The sequence below is a fragment of the Triturus cristatus genome, chromosome 8, assembly GCF_964204655.1.
Source record: "Triturus cristatus chromosome 8, aTriCri1.1, whole genome shotgun sequence".
Lineage (NCBI taxonomy): Eukaryota > Metazoa > Chordata > Amphibia > Caudata > Salamandridae > Triturus > Triturus cristatus.
This window is the reverse complement of record NC_140591.1, coordinates 1,182,621,066-1,182,646,273: the sequence shown is the minus strand read 5'-3', so window position 1 is coordinate 1,182,646,273 and position 25,208 is coordinate 1,182,621,066. Positions and strand designations below refer to the sequence as shown.

General features: G+C 44.8%; 1 protein-coding gene across 2 annotated transcripts in view; it reads right to left on the bottom strand.

The window, feature by feature from the left end:
* The window catches only part of CYFIP1 (cytoplasmic FMR1 interacting protein 1), a 517,233-nt gene that overhangs the window by 440,641 nt on the left and 51,384 nt on the right, over positions 1 to 25,208 (bottom strand). For both annotated transcript variants that reach the window (XM_085622863.1, XM_085622862.1), the window contains exons 2-4: positions 22,178 to 22,301; positions 21,466 to 21,555; positions 20,607 to 20,684 (exon numbers count right to left, since the gene is read on the bottom strand). In XM_085622863.1, the coding sequence (XP_085478989.1) occupies positions 20,607 to 20,684; positions 21,466 to 21,555; positions 22,178 to 22,294 (285 nt within the window). In that variant the 5' untranslated portion in view covers positions 22,295 to 22,301. The remainder of the gene's footprint in view (positions 1 to 20,606; positions 20,685 to 21,465; positions 21,556 to 22,177; positions 22,302 to 25,208) is intronic.

Genomic DNA, 25,208 nt, shown 5'->3' with positions numbered 1-25,208 from the left:
AATGTGAAGGTATTGGAGCGTTCGCTCTGTCCGTCTTGCTATAGCACAAACACAAGCTGATGGTTTGGACCGCTTTAAGTGCTCACCAGTTATTACACAATGACACATTTATTTTGGTTGCTGATCCTGTTTCAATTTTTTTTTTTCCCGTTGTTGCTTGTCCATCTCACATCCCCTTCTGCTTGAACATGCCCCTCCCCCACTACCTCCCTTGTCACTGCTGCTTCTTTATTTTCTTTTTGTGTGCAAGATCCAGTGGTATTGGAGAACTTGTACCTTCCTCCATCTTGTCATAGTGCTAACACCAGCTGATGGTATCTTAGTGCCTTAAGTGATCATCAGTTACATTACATAATGACGCATTCATTGTCGTGGCGGGGGGGGGGGGGGGGTGGAGGGGTGGGGGCGGAATAAGAGGTTTGCCCAGAATCACAAATTGTTCAGCCGACAGCTTTGACCGTTACACCACATCCTCGCTTCAATTCAAAGCTCCTAAACTGTTTCTATCACTTCCACATTTGTTCAGCAATACCCTTTCAACACTGAACAAGCATTTACAAAGCCAATAGATCTGGGCAATGCCCGAGCTACTGGTCTTGTCAATGTAAATGTCTTTTAGCCATGTTGTCTACCAGCACATCTGCTGTTCACCATTGTTGAAAGTCACTCAACAAGCATTGGTATAGCCAATAGGTCTCACCTTTGGGACCTTATAAGTTTTTAGCCATGCAACAGTTGATGTTGTTGCAGCAAGGATATTGTGCTGCATAACTAAATAATTATTTAGGTTTTAAAAAACAAAACATAAATAAAAGGCACTGTCATTTACAATGCTAATAGCTCAAACTCTCGCAAATGCGAGACCTATTGCATTGCAAATACTTGTCTCTTGGTATTACCGCGCATTTCTCTGGCGCAGCTTGTTCCAAGCGCAAGCAAAATGCTTTCACTTTCGCGCTTATTGAAGCTTCCCCAGCCTCTGCAACAGGCATATTTAAGGCACACAGCGCTATATTTATTGAAGCTGGCTGTCCTGAATGCGCACTGCACTTCTTTAGTGACTACAGGAAACTTGCTAAGCAAGAAATAAAGACTCTTTCCCACCCAGGATATTTTACATAAACAATACACGAGTCGAGAGGAGAGTACGGAAGCTGTAAGATGAGATATTTTTGCTAAGACCAGCCGCTTCTCACAAGAAGGTTAACTCTGATCGTATCCATCGGTTGCTAGTATAACTCATTAGGGTGAAAGCATTAGTCCACTGAGTCACCAGACCAATCACAGCTACACCCTGAACTGATGGCATATTTCATGAGTCTCTTTTCAGGTTTGCCTGTAAATTCAATGACGTTTTAGATTATCTATTGGAAAATTCTGCTGTGATAGAAATTATTGGGGTCTTTTTTTAAATTCTTGGAAGAAGAGAAAGTCCCATTCCACATTGAAGAAGGGGAGACTTAAATCGATGAGTGTTGTTTGGGGCTGGTGATATTTATTTTTTCTAAAGTTACTTTTGCTACCAGTCCAAGGCTCAAAATCCTGTCCTTCGTGCAGGCACTGGATTACACAGTGCTTAATTGGTTCGAGGTGTGGGCAATGGTGCTCATGTTTTGGAACAGGGCCTTATGTTTCATTCATCATCAGGGCAAGAAAGAGAAAGGCATAGAAGGCAGAAAGAAGGAAGAAGACAATGCGAGAAAGCAGGAAGGATAAAGAACCTGCAGTAGGGAGATAGGGAGACTGTAGTGTTGGTGATTGGAACAAAGAGGCATGAAATGGAATCAAGATTAGGCACCCTTGGTTTTCTGAAAACTTGGCAATTGGCAGCGCTGGCTCAAGAGCCTAAGAAAATCTTTGGATTACGCACCAATTTTTTCACAAATTAAGCAGTGTGATTACATCATTCAATTTAAGATTTCAAAGTTGTGTTTAGAAAGTGAATGTCAATAAAGGCTGGCAGACATTATTGCTGCCCAGGCCCCTACAGGGGGAACTAATTCCTGCTACTTTGGCTTGGAACTTATGACACGGTGAGCTAACCGCGGCTCACTGACGGCTGGTGAACTTTGGAAAAGGTTAGAATTTTGAAACAACAGGGACAAAACAGTACAGTTTACTAAATAATGTTCATACACGTTGGCTAAAAATCCAAGGGATCTGAAAGAGCTGTCCAATGTTTTTGTGGCAAAAAAGTATTTTTTTATCAGCAGATGTTCTTCAAATTTTAGCGAAAACAATTTTTTTCAAGATATATCACAAGACTCAGCATATTTCAAAACTTCCATATGATTGATAGATAGATAGATAGATAGATAGATAGATAGATAGATAGATAGATAGATAGATAGATAGATAGAGATGATTTTTTTTCCATTACGTTTTCACTCTTCAGTGCAGAATCTCATTCGTCTTATTACAGCTTCTACTTGGAAGGATCAAGGTGGAAAAATCAGTGACGATTCAAAGCTCACAATCACAGGCCAAAAAAGCAGAGATAGGCACATCTTACACGCTCATTTTGTGATGCTATTACTCAGATACATTGAGCTTTCAAATTCATTTTTACAAATTGTAAAAGTTGATGGACAAATGTTTAATGGAGGTGAAAGGAGAGATAATGGATTTGGGGTAAATGTAGAAAAATGGTGAGGCAGGAGAAACCAAACAGCAAAAGGATTTAAAAGTTAAAGAAAAATAGAGTGTATAATGCACCGAAAAAGAAGGGGAGAGAGGAGGGAGCTCGGTGTTGAGATTAGTCAGATATTATGAGGAGTAAGGGAGAGAAGCTGGCAAGACTAAGGAGGAGAGAAGCCAGTAAGGATGTGGTTAGTAAGGGATAAAAGGATGAGAAAGGGTGAGAGAGAAAAGCAGCAGGTGAAGAGTAGAGAGGAAGTGTGGGTAGAACGGGGATGAGAAGTAGAGAGGAGGCGGTGAGAGGAGGAGGAGCTAAGTGGTTCAGGAGAGATACACAAGGGAGAGAAAAAGATTAAAGAAAAGGAGAAATTGCAGGCACCAGGAGAGAAGGCAAAGAAGGTGAGAATCTAGTGAGGGAAAAGAAGCCAGTAAAGGACGGGGGTGGGAGTGAGGGGGGTAGAGACCAGTGAAAGTGAGGGAGATAGAATCGGCTAGTGATGTAGGAAAACAGGGCGGATCTAAAATGGTTGAGGGTGAAAAGAAAGAGGGACAAAGGAAAAGATCAGGGAGTGAGGAGAAACCAGAGGAAGCGAGGAGGGAAAGAGAGCGTAATGGGAGACATAAGGCAAAGAACAGCTAGAGAGGATGAGAAGCAGGAAAGCCATAGGAAAAGAAACAGAGAGTGAGAGGGAATCCAGAGAAGAGCAAGAGTGAAGCCAGAGGGAGGGTGATGGAAGCCTGCGGAGATGGGCAGAGATGCCGGCGAGAGAGAGAAAAGTGCAGTGGAAACCAGATGTCCGATGGCAAGTGAAATCAGACAGGGAAAGAAGGAAAAGATGGATAGGTAGCCAGAGTGAATGGGGAGTCCACCCAGGCAGTGGGTTACAATTGTAGAAGCGCTTATGCAAGTGCAAAGTAGCGACAACGTGGGTTGATGAGGGAACGGCTGTCAGAAGAGAAAGCCACTGAGTGAACAAAATGGAAGAAAGCAATGCTGAGCTGCCGCTTCCAGTCTCTTTCTAAGATGAATAGAGTGCAGAAAGAAAAATAGAACCAACAAGCAGGAGTTGTGTGCGCGCGCGCTAAAAGATTTAAAAAAAAGGACACGAGTGGTGCGCGCGACGGCAAAAGTGAAAGCAGGCTGGCGAGTGGTGTGCGATGTGCGCGCACCATGACGAGAGAGGAAAGCCAGATGGCGCCTCTGCTCGTCATTGCGCGCATAACCGCACGCTCTATGCCAGCCAAAAAGCTGTGCTCGGCTTTTTAAAGCCCACACACTAAATGTCTCGCCAGAGCGGCGCATGCCCTGGCTCAAGCGAGACCTAAAAAAGCGATATGATGCTGCCCGTCCAGGCCACGTCATAGCGCTTTTTTGTGCAGAAGGCAGGACAATAAACACAACATGGGGGGCAACGAGACTCAGCATCAACTCAACATCCTTTGTTTCTGGGCTATCAGTAACTTTAAGCTATACCAGTCAATGTGACTTTTTAGGTCTCGCCTAGGCAGCGCACATGCGCTGCACTAGAAGGGCCTTTAGCCATCGGCCTGCTCCTTTTCAAGCACTGCACTCGTGCTTGTGGCGGCATCCACCTTGCAGGATCGAGCAGCTGCGCGCCACAAGCATGAGTGCAGTGCTTGAAGAGTGAAGACTGCACGCGCATGCACCACACCCGGACATGTTTAAAGTAAAGAAGGGCGCAGTAAACAGTGAGTGCGCGCATCTGTGCTCCTCTTACCACCGGTATCGTCCGTTGAGGCACCTGCCCCGCCTTGGTCCTCCGTGTCCTGGAGCAGAGGAAATGTCACTCGGTCTTCAAGGGGCTGTTGGACTCCCAGTAAGGACTGCTGCCGCACAGGAAGGGGAAGGCGAGCCCTAGTCTCCCTTCGTGACCCTTTCCCCTTTCTTCTTACCTGTCCCTCCTCCATTCCGCTGCCCCTCTACTGTGTCCCTTCACCACACATTGTTACCCCGCCCTTGTCTTGTCTCCTGGACTCCCGTGTTTCCTCCCGCCTCTCTTGTGCTCTTTTACTCCCTCGTCTACCATGTCTTTCTCTGCAGTCGGAAGCCTCTTCTTTTCACCCTTCATCAACTTAAATTGCCCGCTCCTTTGCCCACGGTCCTTATTCCTATATTTCCATCCCTGATTTACCCCATCTATAACTTCGTTCTCCCTCTGCCATCTCCCTCCTTTCTTCCTTCCTTCACCCCCTGTGCAAACCCCTTCCCTCTCAGACAACCACTACCTGATGGCCCACCCGATCATGGGCCATAGTAAGCAGCAGGGCCGGGACTCGGTTGCACCAGATGAATATCCCACTTCGGCACATCCGGATGTTTCCCCAGAGTGTGCAATTTGTTTGTGTACCAATCCCGTAGTTCCGATCTACCAGCTCGGTTCATACCATTCTGATGTGCGGGGTTCGTGGCACAATCAACGTATCCAAACACAGTGCCATTACAAACACGCAAATATTGTGAAGTAATCAAAAGGAGGCAGCAAGTATATAGGTGTTTGCTCTGACTCGTCGCCACCTGGAGTTTTTTTCACCACTGGCACACGTCCAAGCGCTTCATACAGACTTGTTAGCGCTCTTTGCACCTTCACTCCTGGCTCAAAGCTCTTGCTTCCGTGAAAGACATAGCGGCGCGCTGCCAGGGGTACTGGAACAAACTAGTGGTGCTGTCAGCACTGTTACATCACTGAACGCAGGGATTGTGAAAAACCCAAGCATCACAGGAAGAACGGTCACAAAAGAGCTATGCCCCTTCAGCAGTAGAGTGGCAAGGTGAAATATGTAGCCTGTGGTGCATTTGAGAGCACACTGTAGCACATATATTAATAACGCATAGTGTAGCAGTGCACTGCCATTTACAGACAGCAGATTTTCTATTGAAGTGATCACAAAATTCACACTGACATGCAGATTCATTGATAAAACTATTTAGAGCCAGGGTTAGATTGGGAATAAAAATGGTCCCGGGCACGCTAAAAAACAAGCATTGGCATAGCCAATAGGTCTCGCCTTTGGGACCTTATAAGTGTTTAGTTATCCAGCACAATATCCTTGGTGCAACAAAATCAAGTGTCGCATGGCTAAACACTTATAAGGTCCCAAAGGCGAGATCTATTGGCTATGCCAATGCTTGTTTGCCTGGTATTTGATGTGATTTTGACTGGAAATGCGCTGGGTTCCTGCTAATCAGGTGCCCAATGCCAGATCTCTTTCCCAAAACTGTGCAATTGTTTTCCCCAATTGGTAATAACTTTAGCACCCTCTGTAAGTCCCTAGTAAATGGTACCCCTGGTACCTAGCGCCTGAGGTACTGAAGAGAACCTAAGGGCTGCAGCAAGAATTGTGCCAGCCTAAGGGACCCCTCAAACTCATGCAAGACTGCCATTTGCAGGCTGCTTGTTTTGGTGGAGATCCAAAAATGAAAACACAACATGACACACATCCCTGTGTGACATGCCCCCCAACACTGCATATAATATTTGTAAGTCACGCCTACCGCAGGCTTTATTGACCTAAGGCAGGGTGTCTTATGTTACATGTGAAATTGTATTTGTATAGCGTGTAGCTACCCTGAGGCCTCCTAGCGCTTGTGGAGCGGAGAGACAGAAAGGCATGGGATGCTAGTGTGAAGTGCTGAAAAGATGGGTTTTGAGAAGTTTGCGGAATGGCAGCATGTTAGGTTCCCCACGGAGAGTGGGGGGGGAGGGAATTCCATAGATTGGAGGCATTCAGGGAGAAAGAGTGTGTCCAAAGAATAAAGAAGAGTTCGTGAAAAGAATCACTCTAATAAGGTAAAAGAACCCTCACTCACCAACCTGGTTGGTGACATGCTTCATCATAGGGTCCCCACCAGAGATGCCGAAAGCACACCAAAGATGCAATCACGCCTGAATACAGCGGAGCGGGTTGTTTTAACATGCCTTCAAAGAGTGTAATGAGTGCAAAAAAGTGAAGTTAAAAAGTGCCGTTGTTTTATCCAGAAATAATTTTTTAATGGCAGAAAACAAGGCACTGGATAAGAACGGGTGAGGTGGATGTCCCTAACTGGTATTAATTGACCAGATACATCCTACAAAGTGAACAATCGGTCAACATGTTTCAGCTTCTAAGCATAATTACTTGAAGCTTTCGTCAGGACCATTAACACCACGGGGGTATAAGCACGCTAAAGCTTACCCTAACCTGTGGTGCAATTAACCGAAACAACTCACGGTTATGTAGGAACCTTCAAGTATTTCTCGAAAGCCAATGGAGTGTTAAAATTCAGATAACACCGCTCCTTAGGTACTGTTGGATGGTGGGATTCTAATTCAAAATTCTGCAAGAATCGACCACCAACCGAATACCTAATTGGCCCCAACAGGCCTGGAGTTCCATTACTGCGAACACAAGTGAACAGGGAAGCCATTATAAGACATGAGCTGGACACTGGTAAAAACGGGTTCCCCAGCTACATGATGGCTTAACTAACTGAAGAGAGGGATGTTTGGTATCAAACATCTCTAAGTATTAAACCCACATTGATGCCAGTGTCAGATTTAGTAATACATGCACACAGAGGTGTTTTGTATCATGTGTACACCAAAAAAGGCCACAGCTCTGTTAACGTTGAGCGACAGTTAATGTGTCTTGATTCTATCGGTCAATTTACGTTGATCATCCTTCAGCAGGCAGATGTCTGTGGTGATTGCCCCCAGACTCTGTTCAATAGCTACTGTGGAGTTACGTATTTCCTGAAGGAAAACATCAAACTTATCCATAGGGGGCGTTGTCATGGTGGAGGGTATGCAGTCGCTTGGGTCTGAGACGGCGAGCACTCCGAAGGTGTGGAGCATCAGCAAGTTTATAACTTATGACTCCGGGGCCCCCATGGGTACAGTTACCAGTATTCAGCTCCTGCAGCCAGGGGATAGGCAGATATGCATTAGTTGTCCTATCTAATCATGGGCCCGGCATCAAACATTTAGGGGAACTGTTTCCACAGTTCCAGGGGGCACTTTCTCCCACTGCTTCTGTGTGAGTGCATCTGTTAGTAGGGAGAAGTAATGCGAGGTGGCCCGCTGAATATTACAGCCCAGGAGCTATTTGGGGCTCAGCTGCGGGCCTGGGCTCCGGCGCATCATATCCATATCCCCAGTGGCCTTTTGCTGTTCCCTTGAATGAGAGGGGGAGGGGGGGGGGGCCTTGTATCAGCACCACAGGGGAAACAGCAGTGTGGGCCCCAGGTGACCCAAACGTTGACAGGGAACCCACTGTATTCTAGGGAGGGGCCCCAGTCAGAAATGACCGATCTGTTCTCAGAACTAAACCAACGAGTTTCCAATACCAGGCTCCATAGTTATAACGGCGGCAATCGTGAAGTCAGTGATTCTTTAATTATTGACCTCCTTCTCAGCGTTGGTCCCTCGGCAGTGCACCTTCATACAGCTGTGTGGTGATGCCCTCCATGTGCCCCAATATTTCTCAGTGGAGCCGATGCTTCAGACCCAGGGCCTGATGCTGCAAGGTTGGAATCAGCAGGTAGGACCAAGTCCCAGTGTTCCCTGCACGAGACCAGAAGGGTGTCCCAATGGTCCAATCAGGACAGGTCCTCTTTCAACCACAGAGTTTGTGTGGGAATCCCGCTCAGCCAGGGCGGCCTGCCGCACACCTCCCTTATATCGTTAGCTAAGGGTGCCTGTCACCATATTTCACCAGGCCCTCTGTACTGATCGAACCCTCCCCACCACCAACCACTTTCCAAAATGGGCTCTCTGGCGCCCAGATTTCCTTGCTCAGGGCCTCCTGTCGAGCTGTTGCAGCAATCGTGAACTATGCAGATCGGTGACGTCACCCCTAGTAGCTGACTGGTGCCGTCAGTTCCCCTCAAGGCTCAGCGCGGACCAACGGTCAGAACACCCACGGCGGGTCCAAACCGACAGCTCCGGCTTCGATGTGTCGGGTCGAAGTTCCCCGGGTTCCCCAGCTCACCGAGCCAGCAGGTGGACCCGTCCACTTTCGCCCTTGGGCTCAACCCTCAGTTGCAGTCCCGGGACTGTCCATGTTCTGCCACCATTTTGGCTGTGCGGCATGGAGGTAGTCAGTTCGGCACCCCCGGCCACCCATGGGGCATAAATGACAGACCTGTGCACCGCTGTGTCAGTAAGTGTTGGTTCCTCTAAAATAACCAGGACCCGATGCTGCAGTACAACTAGCAATACAAGGGGGATCATAGGGCCCAGGAGCCCGCGAGCTATGCGTCCGCCATGTTAGCCCACTGGCCACACCACCAGCACCATGTACTGTTAGTCCTTGAACAACAGGCAGAACCAGTACAGAAATACCGGGAGTCCTTCCAGACCGCCTTGAAAGACCAGGTCACTTTGCTGACTAACAACCAACAAGTTCAGGATACCCCAATACTACACCTTACTTATAATCCATTCAATGGATCAGTATGGGGGGTGAGGGGCTAGAGGGGAAGCCACGGATGGCCCCTCTCCCATAAGTTCCCACTAGATTACCATCAGTGGGAGTAATCAGCCACAGGGTCCGCAGTGCTTTCACTGTGCAGAGTGGGGGCACATAGCTCGGCAATGTCCCCAACGGGGTCAAGCCCCGAACCTATGGAAGTGGGGAACACCAAGGGGAGAATATGCGCAGCAGGGACTGATTCAAGGCACTAGAGGAAAAAGATGCATCTAAATGGAAGGCCCTAGATACGGGTTGCCGCTGCACAGGGGTTAGTCAGGACTTTGTCGCGACAGCTCAGAAGAGAGAGGGGGAATTGGTACAAGTCACTTGTGTACATGTGGACAAGAAAACCTATCCAGCGGCAGAGGTGTTAATCGAAGTAGAAGGGGATCCCCAGATACAAAAGGTTGGGATTATTCCCTCCCTACCTGAGAAGGTGATTTTTGGTACAAATCTACCCAGATTTAGTGAATATTTATCTAGTTTGAAGCAGGAAACGGAGGTAGGTTGGATTAAGGAGGCTCCTTTCTGTGAGACGGCCATACAAACAGCTCCTGCTAAGGTGGTAAAGACCAGAAAAGAAAAGAGACTTGAACGAACAGGTTACTGTCAGTACTCCCATCCATCAACCACTTGTATCCTTTTGTCCCCAGAGAGAAACCAGACCCCCTCCCCTCCCCACACACACACATACACATAGCTTCTGGACAGCCCAGAGGAATGATAGCACGCCTGGGAGCAAGTTAGAGAGGAGGAGCCAAACCAGGTAAGACCATTCTTTTGTATAAAGAAAGGCCTATTGTATAGGATTACGAAAAGGGGTGAGCGCCATAGTGAACAGCTCCTAGTGCTAGTGGCTTTCCGCAATCAGGTTTTACATCTAGCCCATAATCAGACTGGGGAGGTCATTATGGGCAAGAGGATATGCTGAAATACACGTTAGAACGTTTTTTTGGGCCAGGAGTTAATCGTGAGGTAGCAACATATTGCGCTGCCTGTCAACATGTTGGATGCTAAATCCAGCACGGGTAGCTAGTTCCCCAATGTTGAGGTACCATTCCAGAGGATGGAAATGGATTTAGTGGGACCGCTGACGTTCTCCGCCCGAGGATGTCAGTATATATTAGTCCTAATGGACTAAGCGACACGCTATCCCGAAGCAATCCCACTGACCAGTATGACCATCATCACAGTTGCACAGGTCATGATCTAGTTTTTCTAGCGGGTGGGGTTTCCCCACGAGCGGGTCACGGACTAGGGCACGCCCTTCATGTCCCGGCTGATGGCCCAAATATGCAAACTCTTAAGCATACTGCAAATCCATACATCTGTTTACCATCCACAGACAGACAGATTGATTAAGAGATATAATTGGACCATCAAAACCATGGTCCGGAAGGCCATAAAGAAGACAGGGCGGGACTGGGACCAGAAATTACCTTTGGTCCTCTTTGCCATATGGTCACACGAACAGAGGTCCACAGGGTTTTCACATTTCGAACTACTGTTCGGGAGGAAGCCCCACACTTTCTTAGACATAGCCACGGAACAGTAGGTTGAGGAAGAGGACAACGGGGAAACCTCTCCTTGAGGTGTATCACTTCTCTTAAGGAAACCCTGTCCAACCTGTGGAAGGAGGTCTACAGCAATCAAGAAGTTTTTACAGAAATGGCAAAAACAGATATAGGACAAATGGGACAGTGGTATGGGATTTTACCATGGGTGAGAAGGTATTAATCCTGCTTCCTACATCAGACAAAAACTCCTAGCCACTTGGCAGGTACCATAGGTCATCAAAGAAAAGGTGACCACCATCACGTACTGAGTGTCCATTACACATGGTCGTAGAAAGTGGCAGGTCTACCACGTAAACCTGCTAAAGAAATGGGAAGAAACCCACTCCAGTGAGATTAGAACCAGTGTTACCCATAGGATACATCAACACGAGCAAGTATCAATATGGGGGGAGACCCTAACCATAGAGAAAAAAAACAAAAGCTAAAACAGCTTCTGGGAAAGTACCCCTCCTTTCTCTCAGGAAACATAGGACGGACTACACTGGTATCCCATAATGTTGCCACTGATGGCTCTTGGATGGTTAAATTTAAGCCCTAGCACATCTCAGGTGCTTGGAGGAAGGCAGTGGAACATGAGGTAGAGGTGATGCTAAAAGCAGATATTATTGAGCCATCAGAAAGCACCTGGTGTTCCCCCATACTGCTGGTACCAAATGGCAATTGTAGTCTACAGCGTTGTATCTATTTTCAACAACTGAACACCATCTCTCGGTTCGATACATACCCCATGCCACGAGTAAATGAGTTGGTAGAGAGACTGGGAGAGTTAAGAGTCATGCACGCAATCAACCTGATTTATGGTTATTGGCAGATTCCACTAGCACCAGAGGCCTGGGAAAAGACAGTGTCCGCAACCTCTTCGGGTCTCTATCATTTAAAGGTCCTGACAGTTGGCATTCATGGGGCCCCAGTGATATTCAAAATACTTATGGACATTTTACTGCGGGCACACCAGGAGTATGCTATGGCATATATTGACAACATTGTGATCTATAGCAGAGGCGGCTGCCATGTACAGAGAGGGCAATGGGGCAGGGGTGGTGGAGCGGGGGACCGATTTTTTTTTTTTTTAGTAAAAATAAAACACTTACCTTGAGGTGCAACATGATGTCCTCCTCCACCGGTCGTCTCTCCTCCGCGGGACCCAGCCAACTCCCAAAACCAATCCTGGTACTGCTCTCACCAGCATGAGAGCAGCCCCAGAATTGGTGGGAGCGGCCTCACTCAGCGCTCTCAAGAGCACTGGAGGCCTGCGCTTTCTGTTAAAAGCAGCTGTGTTAGAGAAGTTTAAAATGCACATATCTGGCAGGCCGTCGCAAGCTGGCTGGCCAAAGAGACATGCACCTTTTAAAGCGTACAGCTCCCTGCTGCCACTCGGCAGCACTGGCCAGCCCTGTCACTCAGTTTCTGGGAGGGTTTGTTGCTGAAAGATAAAATGGCAATAACCTGTATTACCATTTTTATTTTCAGCTTTGGCATGTGGGGCGACACTCCTCTGCTCAAACAAAGGAGCCGCCCCTGGTCTATATGGTCCCACCTGGGAGACCCATCTGCAACACTTAGAACAAGTTCTGAACACACTATATCAAGCTGACCTCACTCTGAACAAAAAATACAACCACATTCGCCACCAACCATATTGAGTATTTGGGGTTCACTATCCGTTTAGGGAACATCCAACAACAGACCAGTAAAACAGAGGCCATACAAAAGATCTTCTTTGTCTTAGATTTCGAGGAGATGCGCACCTTCCCGGGGCTTATGGGTTATTATAGAAAGTACATCTCCTGGTTGCCTGACATTGCAAGCTCACTCACCGATCTAATAACAGATTTGGCCGAAGCCCTACCAGGTGGCTTCTCTACTTAGATCTGACAGAGTTAGCAAGATGGGGAGGCCAGGCGGTGGTGTACATGGATCACCTCAAGGTCTCCTGTGCCCCTGTTACAGTAATCAATTGTGAGGCAATGTCTTTAATGGACTCCTGATATGTCCCATTAGTCCAAAAACATCTTTACTCAAAGGCCTGGGAAATCTGGTGGAACCATACATGCAGTAGGCTAATTTTACTATTCAATGGGATTTAATAGTGATTTAGATTATAGCAACCAAAATACCTCCTGGACATTCCAAGTAGTTTTAATCTTAATGAACAAGTATCCACCGCTACTCACAAAGCCGGTCACACACTGAATGTTTTTTTCTCTAATAGGCAAGAACTTAAGGTAGATGATATCCTTCCTGTTATATGGTAAGACCATAAAGCTACTAATTTAGCTTAGAACTTATTTTGCACATAAAAAATACTAAAAAGCATGTGCAAGTTAAAAAGGTCCAAGCCTGGAGTCAAATCTGTAACACAGAATTGATAGCAAAGCTTGACAGCTCCCATTCTCAATTTTTGAAAAGTACCATCTCATCAGTGGCACCTTTCTCTGAGTGGCTAAAAGCTGCAGTAACCAAACTTCACCCCCTGTCAAAATTGCTAAAAAGAATTTGCAGTGCAATAGGTCTCGCATTTGTGAAAGTTGGAGCTATTGACGATGTAAATGGCAATGTTTTTTACTTATGGTTTTTTTCTGCAGTAGAGTGGTTGTGGATATGCATGAGCTATTTGATGTTTACAATCAGCAGGTTTGAAAACATCCAAACAGAAAGCAAGCTCATAAAGCGGATGGATTAGGAGGCAGAAAGTGAAACCAAAAAACCTGGATTAATCACAGCTTATGAGCTTAAGTCAATTGTGAGATTTGAGGCAAATATTTCATTTTACTGATAACACGCAAAACTGTCTGCAGCAGCAGTTAGACAGGTGGGATTTGTAGAGCGGGGGAGGTGGTTACTCCTTTAACTAAAGACAGACTGCAAACAATCACATCCCTCAAAATGAGAGTTAGTTTGTGAATAATAAAGACACCGCTTTTGTTAAGAGGGTGGGGAAGAAACAGACACAGATAGGATGTGATGTAATGCCAGAGCTGCCGACTCAGGAGCTGGGGAACCACGTTCGAGTCTCTGCAATCACTTAATCTCCCGAGCCTCTACGAAACATTAATGTTACTGTGTGACTCTGAGATGGGTGTGGGAGCTATCATCACCAGTAAGCAACAGCGACCACCATGTGCTTCGTGGTTACCTTGGTGGCCACCTTGGAAGAGAAATGTCTGTTGTCCTTGTATCATAGGTGCGCGCCCACTATAGCTAAAGCGTGCTACGCTGCCATTTTTACAAAAAATAACGTTGATGAAAAGGTGCCAGCAAAGCGGACGCCATGCAGGAAAGTATCCAGTGTCTGCAGTAGGAGAAAATCATTAAAAATATATATATAGTGCTCACAGACTGTAAGTAAAACATACCAAGTAACAACACAAGTAAAAGGGTCAGTCCTCATGGCAGGTTACAAATGTAGAAAAGGAGGGACTAACAAGCCTATTAACGAATCAGAAACCAACATTTACAGACAGGCCAATGTAAAATATGGTCAGAGAGTGGGCAGAGCTTCAAGTCCATACCTGTATACAGCATGTCTCGAAAAGACAGCACAGGCGCTGTTTAGGCAAGACCTAAAAACTACAGAAGCAGACCCTCCACCCCTTGATTTTCCACCCAGCTCAAGGAATTTAAAAAAAATGTAGAGGAGAAAACAAATTGTGGAGGAAACACTATAGGAAGGACGAAAAGGTCAAATGACATAAATGTATTCAAGAATACAAAAATTTGATTGCAGTTGAAAGTTTAAATACTTCTCTGCAAAAATCTACTCAAAAGAATTCCTCAAGAGAACTCTTTAAAACAGTGGAGGTTCTTTCTAGTTTATCCTCTTCCCGTACTATGGCTCCATGTCAGATGTTCTGCGATCAACTGGCAGATTTCTTTAAAAATAAGATGAAGGAAATCCATGGTAAATTAAATATTCTCTGTTTCGGATAGTTTGATTCTGAATAAATTTCTCTCGCTTACAGAGGAAAGAGTAGCCAAGCTTATAGGTCAAATTAAATCGGGGGCTCCTTCTGATCCTTGTCCTCTAAAATATTCCATGGGATTTCTGCAGTAGTCACGCCTCCCGTCACTCTACTACTCAAATCCTTTCTGAAATCTGTCTTTTTCTCACAGAGTGGAAAGAAGTTTCCATTCTCCCCCTACTGAAGAAGTCATCATTGGACCCTAAAGAAACAAAGAACTATCACCCTATCCCCAGGTTACCTTTCCCAGCTAAGGCCCTCAAAAAATACTTGAATCTGGCATTGTCCAAATTTGTAGAAGAGAAAGGGATCCTAGATTCAGCACAATTCATCTATATGCCAAGTCGCCTTACGGAATTAGCACTGGAGGTGGCATCAGAAGCTGAGAAATGTTTTAGACAGTTGAGGGAAGGCTGCAATGATCATGCTGGGTCTATCGGCAGCCTTCGATATGGTCAACCATGAGATTCTGATAATGTGCCTGGTGTAAATAGGAATAGAGGGATCTGCCTTGGAGCTGCTCTGATCATTCCTTATGCACAGAGTCCCATCGGTTGCCTTGGGAGACCTTTTCTCTACCTTGTGGGTTTCCCGAGCGGTCTTATTTGAGCCCGATGCTGTTATATATATATATATATATATGTGGCCCCCAATACAAAACGTATCCGGTCCTAAGGCTTTGCTCCAGTCGCCTATGCAGACAACACACAAATCGTGGTGGCTATCACGAATGATACTGGTGAAATGGTACACCATTTTAAGGACTGTATGTCAGCCATAGAGTTATGGATGGATGACAACAGCCTCATGCTCAATTCAACCGAAACCGAGGTCCTTCTTCTCAGGAAGAATCTTGTCTTTTGGAACCAATCCTGGTGGCCTCAGACGCTCGGTCTCTCCCCACCCCAGTTTCCACTGTCAAAAATCTTGGCATAATTTTTTACTCTGAACTGTCCTTTAAGGCTCAGACCAACAAGCTTACTTTTTGCCGTTTCTTTCTTCTGAGTAAGATAAGGAAGATTCTTCATTTTATTCCCTTTGAATTTCAGAAATTAGTGGTCACAGCCTTAGTACTATCAGGGCTTTATTACTGTACCGCCCTTTATCTGAGCATTCATCAGTGCTCATTGAAAAAACTTCAAGTTTTACAAAATGCTGCAACAAGACTCTTGAAGAAAATCCCAAAACTCAGATCCGTGGCAGAGACCCTTCGAGAACTCTACCGGCTTCCAGTGGAGAAAAGAGTTAAGTTCAAAGCATTATGCTTGGCTCATAAAACCCTGTATGCCAGAGTACCTGAAAAAGAATCTTTCTTGATATACACCTAACAGGACGCTATGAGCAGCAAACTCCAGGACAGTAATTGTCCTCAAAACTTAAAAGAGAGAAGTGGGGCAGCAGGAGTTTCATCCATACTACAGCTCAACTGTGGAACTGTCTCCCTGAACGTCTGAGAAGCCAGCCTAACCTGCTTAGATTTAGAAAGAAGTTTAAAACATGGCTATTTTCAGGCACAATATGATACGTTCTATTCTGTAGTCCTTAGTTCTGGAAGTTACTCATTAGACAGTGCTTTGACACTAGCGCCAAGATGCCATTGGCATTTGAGCGCTTTAGAAATCTAATCAATACCAATAAATACCCCGCAAAACTGGTGTCTTGGTCAAACATTCAGGATCACAGCTTTCAACACCTGAAAGATGTTTAATGTAACTCTCCCATTCTCATTTGCTCCAACTTCCAAAGAACCTTGGAAATGCACACCAACGCCTCAGGTCCGGGATTGGGGGCCGTAATGTTCCAACCCGAAGATGAAGGAGACTTGTCTCCTGTATTATTCGTGAACTGCAAGCTGTTCCTGAGAGAGCAGATTTATTCCACATTAGGCAAGGAGTACATTTCCATCAAGTGGGCTTAGGAAGCCCTGCAAAACTACCTCTTATGTTGCTATTAAATGCTTCTGACTGATGATGCCCCTCTCACCTGGTTGGCTCAACAGAAAGACATCAATCCTAAGATCTTGACGTGGTTCCTTACTCTGCAACCTTTCTCATTTCAGACTTTGCATGTGCCCGGAAAGCAGCACAGGAATGTGGATTTCCTTTCCCGCTGCCCAGTTTCTGAATGGCTCCTACATCCATTCTTAGGAAGGAGACAGTGTAGTCCAGAGACCAATGAAGCCTCGAACAGTGGCTAGGTTACATTTGCGCAAAAATCAATATTAGTTCAAATGCAAAAGTGAATTGACAAGATGCTCCAGGGAACGAAAGGGAAACAGCCACTTGGAATCCCAAAATCCTCCGTTATACAAAGCAACCGAAGATAAATGCAAAAACAAAAGATTCTTCCAGAGCAAAAGAAATTCAGTGTCCAATATGAGAGTAACAGTTATGTGAGTCCAATCCATGGGTATGAAAATATTCTTCTTTATTATCTTGGTTGGCAGGATTTCCCTTCATGGGATTTGCATAGTAAATCATATATCACAAACAGACCAAAGATGTTTGCAGCCAACACGTGTTTCGTCTAAGGGCAAGTAGCCCAAACGACTTCCTCAGGGCATGAAAGGTGTATATTTTGCTTAGTAGCGTGTAATACAACAGGTCTTCGTCACAAATAGCGAAGTTAATTCAAACATGATTCAACAGTGGTGGCGTTAAGCAAAAACAAATATCTCTGGTATGACTCCAGGAGTATATCCCAGTCAACGTGTGTAGTCAGCGAAACAGAAAATAATCTGGTAAACGGAGAGTACTCCGATACGTTTCTAAAGTCGGATGTGAAAGTCCAGAGACCACCAGGAATTCCATCATGGCCAACACCGCTGACCCGGAAGTGTGGAGCAGCAATGGTCTAGTTGCTGCAAGCAGCATCAGGAGGCCACCCTGAGACCTTCACAGTGAAAAACCCAGAAGAGCCGGGGAAGGCATGCATGGAAGGAGGAGACAGGACGGCGACGGACAGCTCGACAGTTAGTTAAGTTTATTATGCATAGTTAATTAAAACCAGTGCAAACATTTTACAAAACACATTTTTTTTAAAAATAGCATAAAATTTGTTCATTATAATTTTCCAAATAAGGCACAGGGTAATTGTCCAGCAACATTTTTTCCCTGATGCAGGGCAGCATGTTCCTTGACGTTCTTATGACCTCTTACTTGTTCTCTGTGTAGTTGGTCTCTGGTTGTAGTAAATTTGACAGTCTGTGCTCGGTCATTGCAAGGAACTTAACAAATCTGCAGTTCAGTTTCGTATTTGCAGGGTTCATACAGGCAAGGACTGCTTGCCTTCTAGTGCTAGTCCCTAACTGCTTGAACTGGTCCTTTAGGAGGTGTTGACGAGCTGGCCGAAGCTCTTCACAGAGGCAAGGCAGGTGGAGGATATCGCCCTTTTCTTGATTGCAGAGCGGGCAGGCCTCTTGGCCTTTGCTCCTGAGCCATGGTGGAAGATGCTCTCTACTCGGCAAAACCCCTAATCTCATTTTCAGGAACCGCAGTTTTGTGGCCTTGGGATAGCCCTGACTAAAGTATGGTTGTGGTGTCAGGGTTTTGTATGAGTTTAGGGTCATCCATGCGTGGCTTCTTTTTGTAAATGCAGCCTTATCCTCTAGTAAGGAGAGAGACTTTACGTTTTTCCAAACCAATTTTTTAAAAGTGTTGTGCCCAAGTTGCATATCCCAAATCGTAGTTTGTTTGGTGACCCCCAGGGCTGCCTTCAAGTAAGATCTTGCTTGAGATTCATCCCTGCTTTGGATGTCTTGCCATAGCAGCGAATTTAAGGTATTAGCCATGGCCAAACGAAGTTTGTGGCAGCAGATGATGTAGGCTCCCTGTCTGGCAAGGTCTTGTTTTAGCAAACCAAACTCCATTCTTATTTGGGCTGGCGAGGTGTAGTGCGGGAGTGAGAACATTATTCTATAGGCTTTTGTTTGAATTATGTCCAAGTTCTTAGAATCTCTGCCTTGTAGTGCCTCACTGCCATAGCAAATGGAAGGAACTAATTTAGCCTGGATGACCTTCAAGTAAGGAGTCAAAATTGGCCCCATCAGATGATTGGCTACATTTTTTAATGAAATGGCTATGCAGATCCCTCTCCTTTTTATTTCTTGTTTATGCAGTACAAATGTGCCAACTTTGTCAAAGATGACTCCAAGATATTTATACTCAGACACATGCTCTATTTTTTGGTCGCCAAGTGCCCATGGCTTCTGGTATTTATTCTTGATGTTGATTGACATGGTTCGGGTCTTACTCAAGTTTATTTTTAGATTGTTATCCGTTGCATAACTATGCATTTGAATCAGAAGCTGCTGAAGGCCTAAATGAGTGTGACTGAGTAATACGACGTCATCCGCGTACAAAAGGTTGCTCAGAGCTTTTCCTCCCAGCCTCGGGGAGTGGGAGTTGCATGTATTGAGTAGACTTGGGAGGTCAGCCATATACAGGTTGAACAATATTGGGGCAAGCACACACCCTTGTTTGAGGCCTTTTGTGGTGCGAACCTTAGATGACAGGTGTGTGCCGCCTCCTAGCTTCACTTGTACCCAGGTGTCAGAGTGGAGGAGCTTCAGCATGTTGAGTGTTGGCTGTGGTATGCCCCATTGCGCCAATTTCCCCCAAAGTCTGCCTCTCTCGATGTTATCAAATGCTGCGCTGAAGTCGATGTAGCACAGGTGTAGCGGAAGTTTTTTGATTTTTGCAGCATCTATAATCAGGGAGATAGCCAGAATGTTAGTTGATGTTCCTGTTTTTTTCCTAAAACCAGTCTGATTCAGTGGAATGATCTGGTTAGCTTCCGCCCATTGCACAATCTCTTCTAAGATAATTCCCGCAAAGTATTTTGCCTCATTATCAAGGAGGGCTACTAGGCGATAGTTGTTGGGGACAGCTCGACAGAAGGAGAGAGAATTTGATAATAAGACTCAGGAGGACCTCTGTGGACCCACAGAGGCCAAGGAGCAGGAGGAAGCAGCTGAAGACAAGCGTGAGCCGGCCCCGCCTGCTGGGACACGAAGAAAGGGCGCCAACGCGGTCTGCAGTGGTGAGCACTCCTACAACAAATGTCCAGCTACACCCAAGGCATTTGAACCCAGCAGCCAAGGAGGACGCTGTGGTTCCCGACGCCATGACCCCAGGGAGGGCTGTGGTCTAAGGCAAGTGCCTTTTTTACAATATTGGTCTGTACTGAGGTGGTGGTCGGGGGTGCGGCTGCTGGTTTGTGGGGGCACAGTCTAGGTGGAAGGGGGCACACCTTGGGGAAGAGAGCACTACACTCTGAAAAAACACAGTGGCAGCTTCATTAGAGGTAAAAGAGAGAACCAAAAACCCAATACTTACCCTGTTGTATGGTTTCTTTGAGGCCATCAACCCCTACAACTGTCCATAGAGGATGGTGGAAGAGGAGTTAGCCACTTCTGGGCAGATAAAGGAAAGAACGGAAGGGGGTGCGAGCCCCACAACATACGTAAGGAAACCCTGGGGAGGAAAAGACCCTACTGGAAGACAGAAAAGAAACCTAAGCAAGATTATAATTGAAAAATAAAAGGCTGAAATCTATACATTCATTTGCGTATATGTCCAGGGAGACCACAATGTCCACATGGTGGGAGGAAATACGCCAATTACTGCGGCTGATGGCGAGCTTACATAATTCAGAAAAGAGTGGTTTGGTAAGTCAGTGAGGAAAGGGTTGTTCTCATAGAGGGTGCACAGTAAGTCAAACAAGATAAACATGGGAATGTGGGGCAAAGTTCCCAGTGTTTAGATGTTGACAGTATTGCAATATGGCAGATGAATGGTCTGCTTTTTCAATTTTTGTGTAAGTACGTAGCTATGCAATAATTGTCCGACAATTATATTATAAATGTTAAATCACTGTGTTTCAAAGAGACTACACAAGAAGAGCGCAACTATCACAAAATTTACTGCAAGCGCCTATCCGTGTGTTAAAACCATCTTACCTGGGGAATGGCTCTCGAACAGCTTCTCCATGTGTACAACATTATAGCATATTCTTGCCCCTCTTCAAGCATCCCATTCTGAATGTAAATATAAAGATATGGTTATTCAAAGGCAGCAATTATATGAATAAAATAAATTGTGAACAAAAATTGCTATCTTTCAAATCATTTAAATAAAAAACAGTGTCTTTTCATTCCTGGCTAAATAGTTAAAATATATAAAACTATTGTGAATGAGGGGATGGTGTATGAACAGACGCTTACATGGGAGGTTTGGCAGTGCAGAACAAGACTGAAGTAATGGTACTTCTCTCAAAACAAAATGTTTAAGAACTAGCTATTGGCATCAGAAAATAATTTGACCTGGCATATACAAGCATAATTTGCAGAGATTTCCAGAAAAGTATGCAGAAATCATGATTATTTGAGACTTTAAGTGATACATTAGACCACACCGCATCACAAACAGGTGGTAGGTATCTCATCCAAAGTTTAGTCCTTCACTGCTGGTTACTGGGACTTGAACAAAATATTGTCAGTTTCTTGATGTGTTCTCAGTTGAGGCCCAGTGCTTAGAATTGCATGTATAGTTTGATAGTCACAACTTACATTCTATAAATCTAACCAAACTCATTTTTCCATTTAGTATTTTAATGGCTGGGCATTCAGTGCACTATACAAATAACACATTCCCTCATCTTTGCATACTCTTGCTTTGGGTCTATAGATTAGGCATTCTTCCTTTGTTTCACCATTTACACTTTTTCCTGCTATTACGTGTCATGTATAAATAAACATTTGGCAATCACTTGGTATAGCAAATGGACAAAATAACATCAATTAAGTTAAATGTAATTACCATTCCGGAATGAACAGTGGCTTGCTCAATATATCGAGCAATGCCGGTGACAAAGGCATTTCGGTCTTCAAAATTAGTGTTGAAGTTAGGCTGTGGAAAGAGGCATTATACACCAGAGTTAAAAATTCTCCCCAAAACTTTCATTTCATTGAATTGCAATTGTAAGCTTAATGCAATGTACAAGTTAGTTTTCCAGTATAAACCAGTGCTTCAAAATGATCCACTTTCTAAGTACTGACCTCTGGGAGTAGATGCCAGTAACTCACTACAAAAATGCAATATACACAGAGACAAAGGACGCCGCAAACCTTTACCCATTGAAGAAACAAATAGTAGCCAAGCAAATGGGCCTCGTTCCCCCCCCCCCCCCCCCTGAAGACAGGCTCAGAGGAGCAGAAACCATCTTGGAATGCGTTTTCTTTAAGCTCATTCTAAGATGTCACGTGTGTGCATCAGTCCACGGCAGCCATTATGTGAATACTAGTAAACTGAAATGTCTTACAAAACTGGTACGGCCCCCCCCTCCCCTTGACAAGCACGACTCTCACACACTCGCCTTACCGGAAAGACATTCCTGAAACTACACTCTTGAAAAGACAGAGAGAAGGTTCTAGCAAACAGCACATCTACTGCTTCTATTACCAGAGCATCTGTCATGTGGACCAAAACTCCAAACACTGATGGTAGACACAAACTGATGCATGAAACACACCTGGTAAAGGAGAGATGATGGTGGTGGTTCAATGCATGGTTGCTGATCGGGTAATGGCAATTCCTCCAAAAGGTCCACGTTGGACAAGGCGTCCTCGAGAGTCACTTGGGCAGCCATAGTGGCACTGGAAAAGAGCAAATAACAATTCAGTAAGATCTATCAATTCTATTTCATTTAGAACATTAGTACAAAAAAAAAAAGTTTCATTCTCTAAACAGCATGGAAATGGGTCTGCACAGATAACATAATAGAAAATGGAAGGAGTAGTTAAACCATGGGTAGGGAGAAACAATAGTTGGTTATAATTCATAGTTATTTCACGGACCAATTTATCAATGACATTTTAGAACCACGAATGTGCAGAATACCACTTTTCAGGATTAAACCATCCAACAGCAGATCACAGCTCTAGTCAGTGTTTCAAAGTTGTGCAATGAAAAGGAGCACAAGTCATTGGGAAACAACAACCAATTCCTAACAAACATGAATAAAATCAAGTTGTTTCTAGTACAGCAATAAGGCTTGCTCACTCCACAAACTCACAGAAACACAGGTAGACTAGGAGAAAAGAGGAAATCAAAAGCACAGAAAGGAGGTAAAGTGCATTTCAGAAAGCTTGTTCATAATTTTCCGAAGGATGTGAGTGACAAGACTTTCAATATCAACTACCATACAACAAAGCACAGTTGGCATCTCTAAACTAAGCACAGAAATGTGCATAGCTTAAAGACAAATGTATTTGTGAAGGACAGCCATAATATGCCCAAGTACCAAATGAAAATGTTTGTCCATCAGTTGTTATCCAAAGACTGCCTCTTCGGGAGTTATCGCCCACAGACTTCCTGCCCATTAGGTAATGTCTACAAAGAATATGCACACTTACAGCTTAGAGCAAACAATGGCATTGACCTTCTAAAGCACACAGTGACGGGCATAATACAATCAGGAGCATAATGGGAATGGAAAACAGCTCCATTAAATATTCTTAAGGAGGCCCTATGTAACTACATTTTCAGTTAATTTATTTTAGCTAGAGAGGAATTTTTCACACTCTTTCCACTTCAACCCGAAACTAGTTATATTAGATTAGAATTTGTGGAGAATAAGGTTTTGGCATCCTCACGCTAAGGCAAGTATTTAGTTCTACTGTTTCTAGTAATAGGATATTGCAGCTCAACGAATAAAATTCGGGGAAAAAACCCAAAGTTGATCGTGTCTATCAAAAGTTACACCACTGAAATTTGGTCCAGTGATCTGAGTTAAACCTCCACAAACAGAAGTTGAAACAAAACATTTACATTTGTAGATGTTGGTTTACAATAAATGTCTGTGTTTTAATGGTATCCGATGAACCCTCCTAAACTGTTCAGACATGTTGTCCTCAAGCCCTCAAATATGGAAGATTTTGAACTGTGGGTATTCATTTTTCCTCTTACTTCTTGACATACCCACTCTCCTTTGCACAAAATACAAGTCTCAATTTCCAGCTCCTACTATCCAGGGCTCAGATTATTCCCGGTTGCTTGTTTTCCAAAACCTGCAAGAAGCAACCATTATTTAGCTGTCCGTCCACCAAAGGACTATTCACTAAAATAACTCAAAAGAACCTTTTAAGAAACGGTCAATAGTGCAGGACAAATATTGCCTTCCATCTATTATTTTTACTAAGATAATGGTTTCTTGATATTGTTATATATTCTTACATGATTAATTAGCAGGAGCAGCAAAGGAGTGCTTCCATTGCAGTGCATGAGGGGTGAAGTCTCCAAAAAGTGTAATGGTGCCATTTAACAAACAGTTGCCATCACCTCACACAGGAAGGGAGCAGGGGGAGTTTTTCTCACTTTGGTCCTCTTTCAAGGAACTCTCTCGCATGTGTGACTATAGGTTAGCAGAGCAGAGAAGACGGTGGACACATGTAAAGTATTAGTACAGGTAAGTAGACCAATCACCAAGGAAAACAGACTGGCTCGACTCAGATTTGGCCAAACAAATCTTTTTGGTGCTATCTACCGCTCTACAGCAAACCACAATGCACCTTTGCTACTAATGTGCGATCTACTGCACCACCTTTGCTGTTTCTCCTCACCACCTCACATCCCAATTCTCCGCCAACCACATGGTTAAGACGTGTCTGGAGGTATGCACGTTTGGAATTCCTGTTACAGGTGCGATCCCCTTCGGTAATATCCTCTTTCAACATCACAGAGTTGTGCAAGGCACAGACTGCATGGATTGGGGCTTATCCACATCACTTTGGCCAGCGTGTCTTGTATCACCATAGTGCCAAGGTTCGGGAGTTGCACTGAAGTATTCAAAAAGGTGATGGTGGAATGGTTGAATAAATCGCAGCCACTGATAATTACTCAGCTGCAATCCAGTCCATCGTTAATTTACACACCAGGCCAACTCAGTTTGGATCCAGCCATATACAAATCAGTCTTGACCCTACTCCAATGTGAACAGCCCAGCCCGAATTGCCATGCCAGGCCCTCCCTGAACAAGAACAGAAGCAAACTAAGACCGGTTTCCCTAAGTTATTTGTAGCTTGGTTCCAGAAGCACAGTGAGCATGGGATTCATGTCAGGGCATACCCGTCACACTTAGGTCATCACACTGAAGTATAAGGTGATAAGTGGAATGCTTGAGTTATCGTGACTTAAGACCCTCGGTTCAACAATTCATAGCAGGAGGCGACATAGTTAACATTATATAACACCAGATTATACCACCTAGGTACCAACTAGTTGAGATGTGTCAGTTAAGGGGCTTGCGTCAGTATGGTAAGATTTAGACCAAACCCTTTGCCCCTTCGCATGAGCACTGATCTCACATTAACACTTGAAAGGCCATCCTCGGAATCAGACACTCTGGTTTTTAGTAAAACCTGAGCAGTCCCTGACTATGTGCTTATATATGTTTCAGAGGCTGCCAGTGCTTTGTTCACAGGGACAGAACTGCAAGGATACTTCACTTGCATCTCCTTCCTCCTAGGCAAATATCTTAGAGACTTCCTAGTCGCTCCACACAA